At 33.5% G+C, this 12,494-nt stretch overlaps 1 protein-coding gene, 1 long non-coding RNA gene and 1 pseudogene across 2 annotated transcripts; 2 read left to right on the top strand and 1 right to left on the bottom strand.

The window, feature by feature from the left end:
* The first annotated feature begins 3,087 nt into the window (after positions 1 to 3,087).
* On the top strand, positions 3,088 to 5,563 carry LOC140816473 (uncharacterized). The gene is made up of 3 exons (XR_012114596.1): positions 3,088 to 3,159; positions 4,688 to 4,788; positions 5,291 to 5,563. It is a non-coding gene; the product is annotated as an uncharacterized lncRNA (long non-coding RNA).
* Positions 5,564 to 7,330: 1,767 nt separating this feature from the next.
* Positions 7,331 to 8,580, top strand: LOC140816470 (probable ribonuclease P/MRP protein subunit POP5). The gene is given in 5 exon segments (XM_073175766.1): positions 7,331 to 7,655; positions 7,817 to 8,004; positions 8,135 to 8,272; positions 8,430 to 8,543; positions 8,546 to 8,580. Coding segments are annotated over 4 exon segments (462 nt in total). The 5' UTR covers positions 7,331 to 7,655; positions 7,817 to 7,826; the 3' UTR covers positions 8,578 to 8,580.
* Positions 8,581 to 8,817: 237 nt separating this feature from the next.
* LOC140816057 (transcription factor TGA2.2-like) lies at positions 8,818 to 11,983 on the bottom strand (annotated as a pseudogene).
* Positions 11,984 to 12,494: the final 511 nt, after the last annotated feature.

Below are 12,494 nucleotides of genomic sequence, written 5' to 3'. Positions count from 1 at the left end.
CTTTCTTCAATCAAAATGACGCCTTTCAAAGCTATGTTTGGTAAGCCTCCACCCTCTATACCAGCGTATGTTCCCGGGTCTTCCTCTATTGAGGTTGTAGATGCGTTGTTACGGGATAGAGATGAATTACTTTCCACTTTACGTGACACTCTGTCAAGGTCTCAAGAAAGAATGAAGTTCCACGCTGACAAACATCGCTTGGATAAGGTTTTCGAGGTGGGGCAATGGTGTAATGTAAAGCTACATCCCCACAAACAATCTTCTCTTGGCAACCAGAAGTTTACTAAGTTGAGCAAGCGTTTTTATGGGCCTTTCAAGATCATCAAGCGTGTGGGGGTGGTGGCATAAAAATTGGATTTACCGAGGGAAATCAAGATACATCCGGTTTTTCACATTTCCGTCCTTAAGTTTTGCCCGAATGTAGAGATGGTTACCTCATTACCACCGCCGGTTACTCTCGCCAATAACCAACCCCTACCGACTCCATTGGCTGTCTTAGATCATCGCAAAATTTGTCTTCCGACTTCGTGCTCTTTGCAGGTATTAGTGCAGTGGTCGGGTCTGCCGTTGGAAGAAACTTCATGGGAAGATGTAACTTTCGCCAACTATATCCGGATTTCCGCCTTGAGGACAAGGTGAGTTTTAAAGAGGAAGGCAATGATACGATACTAGAAGATGAGAACCAACAAAGGCCAACACATATGAAAGGAGCACCGAGACAATTGGTGGATTTTATTAGCCATAAATCATACTAGAAGGAAATGTTAAACCTCACTGTGTATGCAAACAAATAATTTTGTAAAGCGTAGAAGAAAAACATGATTTTACTTGTAAAGCAATTAAAGCAACAAACTTGTACCGAAGTATAAATAGTCAAATAAAATGAAGGAAAAGGGGACCAGAATTATTGACTCGACTCTCTGTTCTTCTTGTCTTCTTCTAATTTCTCTACTCTCTCTGTGAAGTCTCTTTTCTACTTGTGTAACCGCTCGAGATCGAAACAAAGGAAGGGGTGCTCTAACAAATACAGTCATAACTCTTCAATCAATTGCAATGGCATTATGCTATCACGTAGAACACCTTCATTATGTCTTTCAATGGTTAAGTTCATGTTCATATAAGTTCATATTCATCCGAGAACTAACAGGGTGAATTGAGATGCATACATGTACGCGGAAGAACCCATTGAACCCTTTAAACAAATGATACTGGCTAAAGTTATATACAAGGGAAAAAATGGGTTTTGAAATTCAATATGTGAAATTTTCAATCCACACCATGCCCTAAAGAAACCAACGATGCTATTGTATGTGCAAAGAAAGCTGGAGTGTAAATAAAATCCAGCTTTCACAACGATTTTGGTGGATAATGTCTCATAATTTTCATACAAAAAAAAAATTACTTGACTACATCCAGGGGCGTAGCCAATATTTTAAAATAGGGTGGGCTAGACATTGAAAATGTGAATATTATTTAATGTATTTTTTAATTTTTTTGTTATATTTTGTATATTATGAACTAGAGAAATTTTAAAAATCATCTCAAGAATTTAATATATCAAGATATAGGATAAATATCATTTAAAATAATGAACTTTTAAATAAATTCATAGTAAAGTAAGAAAAAATTGAATGTACATATGACATTATTCATTCAAATAATTTAGTAATGCAATTTTGAACTCTGATAATTATCACTTAATTTTATTATTATTTACTATTTATATATTTTTAGTTTATTCAATATATTTATGTAAATACATATTTATAATCAGAACAACACACACAGACAGACACACACACACACACACACACATATATATATATATATATATATATATATATATATATAATATAAAGTGTAAAATTAGAATGAATAAATATATAAATTAAGATAACCACATAAATACCGAATAAGTTCAAATGCTAGATTATTTAAAACTCATAGAAATCCATATATAAAAATTTTGCTCAACTAAAATTCCTAAAATACATAACTATATATACATATTAATCACGAGACTAGGCTGCGATAAAGCCAACCCTAGTGAAGCTATGCCCCTGACTACATCTATTGTCGCATACCTAAGTAAGAAGCCGAATCGAGAATCAACGCAGAAAAGCGATGGGTTAGACTGGCCGTAAGATGATCTACGAAGGGATGACAACTGACAGAGAAGTTTCGTCCCGCCGTAGAAGAGATTCAACACAGATAAATGTGTCTGGACGGAAGGCCCAAACATATAGGCATATAATAAGACCAATGAGATTCTAATAATGAAGCTCTCAAAACCCAATTATCTATTTTCATGCGAAAATTTATATCTCGAAATCCTTCGAATATATATTTAAAATAAATTTTTTTAAAAATTTTGAACTTTAAATCTTTATTCCCTGAAAAATTATTCTGAATAATTACTTAAAATAAAGAAATGTAATTTAGCAAATACCGACATACATAAATGTATAAATTAATTATATATACATATATAAAAAGAGCTGCTTTGAATTACCATCCCTATTTTTTTTAGGACATTGGAACCCACAACTAAGGGTGGACACGGGTTGAGTTATTCCGATATGGGTACTACCTGATTTTTTTTTTTTAAAATATTTATAAATAAATTTTTAAAATATTATTTAGATTGTTAATTAATATGTGATTGAATATTTATTTTTTAGTAGAGTGAAGAATAAAATATTTATATTATTTTCATAATATAGGGTATAATATTTTTAGATTTAACTTATGTTCATGTCTAAGTATATTATATATAAAAAAGATTCATTTATTATTCAAATAGTGAAGATCAGTGTTGAAAATTGTAATTGGAAGTCATTTACATTTAAATATCACCAGTTTATATTATATGAAACTATTTATTATTTTTATAATATGTAGTCATTATTAGAGCAACTAAATAACTGTATTTTGATTTATAATAATAATAATAATAATAAAAATATAAAATTTTGTAGACCTAATTTATAATATGATTATTACCTATCAATTACATAGTTTTCAACCTAATTTAAATACTCCCGTTTTCTCGTTCCTCGGACTCCAAAGTTTGCTCGGCGAGTGTGAGAGAGCTGCTGTGTGTATGCGTGAGAGATATAGAGGGAGAAGCGGCTGCAGTTTGGTTTTCCGATAACCGGAGTAAGTGTTCTTTTACTTTGATTTCTCCGCTTTTTCGTTCTCTGGTATGGGGATTTTTAGCTGATTTTGCTTTGGAAATTACTGAGATGTGATTTTTACGTGTGACTTGTGTGTGTTTTCTCCTGTTTGAATGGAGATTTTGTGTACTTTTGTATTTGTCGTGATTTTTTCCCGTAGATCTGACTCCCAGTGTTTGAGTTTTTTTACCCTTTCTGTTTATTATTGATGTTTCTTTTTGGGGGAGTGGATATATTTAATTGATTTGTGTGTATTTTTGTTCGATTTGGATAAGCTCTTCAATTTATTTATGTATTCCACCACGTTACAAGTGAGATATTTATACTTATAAATAAATAAATTTCTAGATTAGTACAAGTTTGGCACTTTTAACTTTTTTCTTTGAAAAAAATGTGGTAGTCCGAACCTTCATTCTTTACAGATCCACAAATTTTGGAAAATATGCATTATTTTTCTTTACGATGAGTAAAAAATATTAAAGAAATGGAAATTGAGGTCTGAGCGCAGAGTATTTATGTAGTTGATGGAAGGAAGAGGGAACAAAATTCACTTGGCTTTACTTATTTTGTGTTTTAGAGTTTTTTTTTTGTCTTCTGCAGCTTGTTAACTTAGTTGTATCTTCATTTTCAGATAGTTGTATCTTCATTTTCAGAAAAAGAGACTCGTGGAACTCAAGTTTAGATGTTCCCGAGTTTCCAAGATTTCAATGGGCTGGAGAATAGCTAATATTATAGGCATTATGAGATTTGAGAGCATTATGAGATTTGAGAGGAGATGTGTTAGAAAATACTAATATACATGGGTCAATTAATGAGCTTGTACAAGGACAAGCCCATTGACTTAAAATGAGCCTAGTCTATTGACTTGAAAATGAGTCCCTAAAACTAGTCTCTTGATTAAAATGGTCCATCCAATAAATAAAATTTCAAAAACTACTCCTTGTTTTTAACATCCCTAGCAGCGCCTAGGTGAGTGCTTAGTCCCTTGCCTAGGCGCTAGTCTAACGGTCGATCAGAGCCTAACGAATTTTAGAACCTTGGTTGAGATTATATGTGAATAAATCATCTTTGAATTATTAAAATAATGTTATGGGACGTGGATAAAGTATGAATAACCAATAACATGTTTAATTTAATTTATTAGTTTGTGATTGAAATTACGATTAAGAGATGAAATGCAAATTTACTTTCTGAAAATAATAAATGTAATAGATTAAACATGACCAGTGATCTATTTATATCTCGAGATCCTTCGAATATATATTTAAAATATTTTTTTAATTTTTATTTTGAACTTTAAATCTTTAATTCCCAGAAAAAATTATTCTGAATAAAATATAAATATTATATATTTTGAGCTTCTTATTTAATGAAATAGATTTAACTTGACCAATAGATTATTCGGCTCTGAGGGCTTCATTATTGGAATTTCATTGGCCGTATTATATCCTAACTATTTGGGCCTTTGGTCCGGACTCATTTACCTCTGTGTTGAATCGCTTCTGTGGCAGGACGAAACCTCTCCTCCGCTGTCAACCCTTTGCAGATCGTCGTACTGCCAGTTCTACCCATCACTTTTCTGCGTTGGTTCCAGATTGGGCTTCTTACTTAGGTAAGCGATAATAGACGTAGTTAAGTAATTTTGTTTTTGAAGAAAATTATTAGACATTACCACCAAAATCCGTGTGAAAGCTTTATTTTTTAACTATCAAGCTTTCTTTGCACATACAATAGCATTGTTGGTTTCTTTAGAGCATGCTGTGGATTGAAAATTTCACGTATTGAATTTCAAAACCCATTTTTTTCCTCGTATAAGCTTTAGCCAGTATCAAAGGTTTGAAGGGTTCTTCTGCGTACATGTCTGCATCTCAATCCACCATGTTAGTTCTCGGATGAATATGAACTAATATGATCACGACCTTAACCTTTGAAAGATCTAATGAAGGTTCTATGTGAGAGCAGAGTGCAATTGAAATTGATAGAAGAGTTATGACTATGTATTGGTTTATTTTTGCTTTTTATGTTGAATATGCCTAGAATTTGTTTTATTTCATTGTATGTGCAGTGTGCTGAATGTGCTATGTCTGTATAATTTGTTTTTGGATTATTGCAAGGTGTGCCAAGAAAAGAGGTGTTATGAGCTTGTTTTGGGCTCATATGGTGTAGGTAAACTAAGAAGTGCTAGCTATATTTTGTATGTATCTCTCGGTTTTCTAAAATTGACGATGGCTCATCTCGAGTACCGCATGAGAACAATACAATAATGATAACACAAAAATACTTACATTAGGTTGTGCTCACTTGCTATGATAAGGATAAAATTATTCCAATAATAATATCAATCACATGTTTACTTGTTGTTGATGGTCTGTACTAACTCATCCAAACTTATCTAATTTAGACTTTGAAACTCGATGATTTATCATAATTGAAAGATGCGATAAATAATCATTGTTTAACTCAAACTCTTTTCAATGAGAAAAATTGTATTAATATCTTATTCTCCAAAGTAACATATGAAAAACACATTTTAAAAAAATTATGAAACATTAATAAAAAATTAAATAATTTAAGATATTATACATTTCATTTGATGAATCATACATCAAATATCCTTACTAATGGAAAAAATATTTTAACTCAATTTATTAATATTTTTTTTTGAAAAATAAATAATATTGATACCCAAAAGTTTTGGTGAATGAAAATAACTTGCATGTGAATTAATAATACTTTACATTATTCAATAAAAATAACAATCTCGATTTTACAAATTCAAACTAAAAATAATATCATTATCATTTTCACCAACTTGATTTAGATGACACAGTGAACTCACATAACATATTATACAAAAAATTTATATATACAGCGAGTCAATTTGTGGGCTGTGGCTTGAACTTTATTGACTCTTATGTAAAAACAATTATTATTTTAATAATATTTTAAGATTTTATCCAATTATGACATTTACTTTAATTGCATACTCATGCAAACTGCATAAGTAAAGTCCTTGAATATACTCTAATACCGTGAGTTCTATCTTGCATCTTAGATCATGAAATTTATTAATATGTGTACAGTAAATTCTACATTTGTTCATAGTCTATTCAGCCGCATAAATAAGAATAAATGTCGTTCGAGACTAGCATTTATAATATTAATGTCATGTTTCATTGGTATGGATGTAATATTTTAGATGCTAGAATTTTCTTCTCCCTCACACAACTCAAAAAGCCGCCTCTCCCTCTTGTTAGACAAGCCTCGGCCATGAAACTACCACAACATCACCAGCCGACCGCATCTGGTTTTTGAAAAATTCCAGCAATCATCTCGACACAAATTTCTCCTAGTTTCTAATACAATCTTGGAGAAGAACAAAATTTCTGATCATAGATCTGATTAAAATGTTGAAGAAAGTTCATAGTGATTTACAAGAAGAGCTATTCCCACCTAAACACCGGGATAGTTGGAGCCAACGTTAAATATGCAAAGATAAATAAAATCTAAGTATCCTATTAATGATCTTAACTCATACAACACCCAAGAATATTTTGAATGTCAAAACAAAATTTTACAAATTCCGCTACATCTTATATACGAGAAAACGATATACTAACAATTCATATATCTTCGTTGGATTGGAAAAGGAGGTTCACTTAAGTTTAAAGAGAGGAGTGCACATAAGTAAAAATGTAGTTTTAGGGAGTTGTGACAAATAAATGGATGTGTCTGGCAGCGGGAAAGTAATTCACTTGAGTTTTGTTTTCAGAGGATAAATTTGTAATTCATCAATTAATCATAATTTCAATCACAAAACTAATAAATTAAATAAACATGTTATTGCTTATTCATATTTTATTCCACGTCCTATAAAATTATTTTAACAGTTCAAAGATGATTTATTCACATATAATTTCATCCAAGGTTCTAAAATTCGTTAGGCTCTAGTCGGGCATCGGACCAGAGCCTAGGCTGCTTAGGCGGGGACTAAGCGTCCGCCTAGTCGCCCCTACGGTTGACAAAAATAGGAGTAAGTTTTGAAATTTAAGTTATTAGATAGATCGTTTTAATTAAGAGGCTCATTTTAGTCAAGAGACTTTTTTTAAGTCAATAGATTATGCAATTTTTTACCAGTTTTAAGTCAATGGGCTTGTCACTATTTTCCAGCCTGTTGAAATCTTGGAAACTCCTGAATACCATAGAAATAACAAATAGAAAAGAAGACAACCCGATCCCCAACCCTTTTGCAGTCGCCTCTTGATTCCAGCCATATCCTTTTTTTTCTCGTCGTGGCCGCAGGTTTTGTCGGAAAGTGTGCGCCGACCCATCCTAGCCCAACCCAATCTTGCCAAAGCGATGCAAGTGGGCGCCGACCGTAGCCCAATTGTGCTTGGCCGACACTCGTTTGTGTGCATTTGAGTTTGTTGAGATCGTCATTTGAGTTATTTTTATATAAATTGTTGTCCGAGTTTTTAGGTATATTTTTAAACGTTTGTACGTTGCTTTTGATAAAAAAAATTAATTGCATGTTAATTAAATGTGATTGGAGGACGTGGCCTGACAAAGAGGAATCTAAATCTACGAGGGATTCTTATGGAGTTGTATCTTAAGTTTAACACTTATCTTTTTGCCTGAAGGTGGATCGACATGGTGGGGTTTAAGAATAGATACATGTTGATGGAGGTGTTTCTTGATCCTAATAAAGATCTTATGTTGGATGAACCCATTATAATCACTCAATTCAATCTATCAAAAGCAATCAAAGATAGCATTCAAGCGAACTTTGGCGAATGTGGTCTAGCATTGTCTCAGAATTCTTTTCAAGGTGTCTGCTCTTCCTTTGTTTGTTTAGTTCATGAATGAACAGTAGTTGTGATTATTATATCTTTAGTTTACATGCCTGTATGCCTGTGACTTGCCATCTTCAAGCCTGATAAGTTTTTGTTATTCTGCAGTGAAGTATGTGAATCCAATTACAAAAGTCTGCATTTTTAGAACTTCCAGAGAGGAGTACCAGAAGGTTTGGGCTGCGACGACGATGGTTAAGAGTATAGGAAACTGTCCGGTGGTTTTCAACTTGCTTGATTTAAGTGGTAAGTTGTGAATCCATTATCTTTTGAATCTAACGGTAATCCTATAATGTCTGGTGGTATTCAAAATATGTTAATTTTGTGATTAGAAGAATAGGGTCGATCTGAATGCACCATATTATACTTGCATAAACCTTAATTCAATTTTCGTCTCCATTAGGAAGCATCAGGGCCTGCAAAAACATTGCTTTAAAGTGCGATGAATTGAAGTTTGAACAATATAAATTATCGGCCGGTGATCGCGTGACTGCTGATGTCCACCAACATATGCAAAACTGCTGGAGAAAATCAGAGTTTTGGAGCACTGACACCGAGTGTTGGCAACTGAAGATTCTCTTTATTTTGTTCCTTCCGTGGAAGTTCTTCCATAGCCTTTGATTTTAATGCCAGGCAAGTTATGATATTTATTTAGCCTTTATTTGGTGAATTTAGGTACTGGCATCAATTTTGAATTACTGAAGCTAAACTTCATTGATTGTTTAATGATGCAGAGATCACAAACTAAATCGAGTCGAATTGATTATGCCAAACATTCTCCCAAAAATTACATTCACAACGCTATGCTAGGGAATTCAAGCTTATTCACACTTGAACCGATGAACATGTAGATTCATTTTTCCAGTATACAAGTGGATTGCAGTATTAAGAAAACAATATCAAAATGGCCCCCTTCACAAAATACAGGAGTCTAGACATATTAATAATCAGTCTCTTTACACCACCTTTTTTCTTCTCATTCAAATTTCAAGCACAAAATTACATTTGAATCATCATTTCCAATGAGAATACATTCAAAGTACCTATGTACTCAGTATCAAACTAGACCGTAATACAATCAATACAACTAACAAATTCGAAATTACACATACACCACATCGGAGTTGCACAAAGCAGTCTCCTACATTAATTCACCGAAGAACACTGCATCGGAATTCAACACCGCGTATTGGTAACATGGCTGCAATTAGAGAACAATGTTACTCTCGAGGGCGAGTAAGCCAAAGAGAGCTAAGGGCTCTAAGCCGAGAGATATAATCGCTAGTAGCAAGGAGGGCACAAGCTGACTGGCGAGTTGTCAGTATACGATGCATTTGTCTGTTGCCGCAATTTGTCAGCCTGAAACCAACAATCATGTTGCTTAAACGCTAAGTTGTTGAAGACTCACCTTAAAAGCATGTTTGCACAAAGACTACAGCAAAATAACTAACTTATTTTGCTGGTCATTTAAATAATTTCATCCTCATTATCCAAGCATAAAGTGCAATAAACTTTATGTTAGGTCAACAGATAGATAAATAGATCCAAAGATAGGTTTTATAAGACTATATTGTATTTTTGTCCTACACATTCCCCTATTTACCTAAATAAGATTGCAAAAGCAATAAGGTTTAATGTTCTCAGTAGAAGTATAAAACAAATCAAGCCTGACGAATGAAGCCCTCGAGAGTTCCCAACTTTCCCATGGACATGGACATTTGACCCATGTAGTTGGCAACATTTCCGGATGAACTCGATGGGCAGAGAGAACCGGCTAACGTCTCTGCCAAGGAGTGCTGCAATGTCTCCATTCCCTGTGACAATGCATCTTCTGCCTGTTGAGAAGACTGTTGCAAATTGTTCATGGCCAATAATTGCTGCTCAGTTAATGGTTCCAAATGATTTATAAGAAGCTGCAACCAGGAAGGCCAATATCCTACCAACCAGATATTAAGCAAATACTGAATCGAGATGTATTTATATATTGTTCGGGAAAACAAACCAAAATGAATTAAAGCTCCAGGCATTTACAAGGAGGGATTCAGTACAAATGAAAATCAGCTTAATGATGAAACTAGGGGGATACGCAAAAAACTAAAATAAACAAATGTGACACCTTTAGAAGTTCAGATGAACGGAAACCACAAAGCCAAAGGAAACACCTTTCAGCAGGTGTCTTCCATATGCTTGACAAAATATGAAAGATGTCGGTCGTTGCAGCATCCTCTTTTAACCTAAAAATGTCATCATATTATGTAGTGATTCCCTCCACTATTACGCGAAGTTCACCATCGCCAGCATGTGAATTGACAGCGCCTCTAAGCTCACTAATCTGCCAGTTGTGGTCCTCCAGACACCTTACATATTCAATATCAAATGTCAAACGCACCTAGAAACATGAGATTAATATTTTCATGAAACTAAAAGTTGCTCAGAGAATGAGACAGAAAAAACACAGAACAAATTCAATCTAATGTGTTCCGAATCCAGCCACTGAGCAAGCGATGATATACCCACTTCTCCTTTTAAAAAAAGTGATACAACCCTCTTGAGTTATTTCCTTTTTCTTCTTGAGCAACACGAACGCATTTAGCAGAAAACACTTCGATAGATTTGAATGAAACACCTCCCTAAGCATCAGAGATCAATATGAGATAATCACACCGTTTCCTCCAATTGATTGAGCTTGATCTCCTGAACTTGAAATAAATACCCCCTTCAACAAACGAAAACTCATTCACTAAGTAAAAAAAAGGCAACCTAGAAAAAACTGAAAACATTTATAAAATGAACAAAAGAAAACAAGGAAAAACCTGCTGCCTAGCTCACTGGAGTGGAGCTCTTGCTCAAGTTGCGTCAAATTCATTTGCTGCTCTCTAGTTATTGAACATATGCCTATATGCCAATATAAAGAAAAAAGAGACAAACAGATGTAAGATAATGTTAAATTCGACATGTGAAACATATCGATCATATTACATCATCAGAGGATGGCACTCATATGCTAATACGAACAAATCTTTAACTTTTTAAATTTCCAACTGCTGTATCAAAATGCAACAAAAGGATGCTAAACAGACAATATTGGTTCATTAATATGTACAAACTGACCACCAAATCTGGAATTTACGTACCAAAATGCCACGGGAATCCAAGTAATTACATCCGACCACGCTACAGGGAGGAGTCATTTACCACTTGTAATTTAAAATTTTAAAAGAAGACAACCCAGTTATGCAGCTTATGACCAGAGGTTAGTAATAGAAGAAAACTACATAAGACAAAAGGAACATTTGAAGCAAAAATGAGATGCAAATGATTCGCTTACTAAAACATATATAATCTTTTCAAATCTTGCATCATATCTTCTCGTATCAATCAATATAATATGTTTCTGCACATCTTCAACGATCAAAAGATATATATACACCAAAATATCTCCTTCAATTATCTCCTTATCTCCAAAATTTTCAAATCAATATTTCAAATTTTCTTATCAAAATAATTTCAAAAATTAAGCCAACAAAACGTAACATCTAACAGTTTCTAAAAAAATGGTCACCATTTCCCTTAAGATATTTCTTGTTGCAAAAACAAACATAATCAATGCATAGTTTATTTATGAACATCAAGAATTGTGAGTCGAGTAGTGGCACATCTGTTGTTGACATTATATTATATAATTACCATTATTTGATAATAAAATATGCATAAAACCGTCATCAAATTATGTATAATAATAGTTAATTCACACATATTTCAGTTGTTAGCATATATTCCAAAAAGAGCTAAATAAAGCAAAGTATTTGTGAGCCATAAGTCCGACAAAAATCCTTTTTGGAACAAGAAAAACATCCTCCAACCCTAATAACTACCTTCTAAAACAAGGCCTCCCACTTTCCAAACAATATGCCAGCCGAAAAGATCGTCCACAAACTGGCTCCCATGTACCAACATCTTCACACTTATATAAACTCCACCCTCTCCTTTTTCAAGATTCAGCCTCAATATCGAAAAACAAGGAAAAAGAAATGCATTAAAGTAAGCAAAAGCTTTTTGTGCACCACCCTCTTTGCTCGCTTAGCTCAATCGTCCCACCAAACCCGATAATAATCATGGGAGGCTGCGCGAGCAAACCCAAGGACTAGGATACCAAGGAGGACAAGCCAACTTGTAGCTAGGGCTTTTATTGACTCTAACGTAAAAAATCTTTATTTTAATAATATTTTACGATTTTATTCGATTATGACATTATACTTTATCTGTATATTCATGCAAGCTGCATAGATAAAGTCCTTGAATATACAATAGGTACCATGAGGTCTGCGTCGCAACGTAAGATCATAGAACTCATTAGGAAGTATACCGTATATTTTAAACAGATTCCTAGTGGAATCAGCTGCCTAAAATAAGGATAAAGATTGTTCGAACTTGAGACTAGCATTTGTGATGTAAACGACATGTTTCA

Source organism: Primulina eburnea, chromosome 16 (assembly GCF_022965805.1).
Source record: "Primulina eburnea isolate SZY01 chromosome 16, ASM2296580v1, whole genome shotgun sequence".
In the NCBI taxonomy this organism is placed as follows: domain Eukaryota; kingdom Viridiplantae; phylum Streptophyta; class Magnoliopsida; order Lamiales; family Gesneriaceae; genus Primulina; species Primulina eburnea.
Note: the sequence above shows the minus strand (reverse complement) of the source record. Positions and strands in the feature narration are given on the sequence as shown.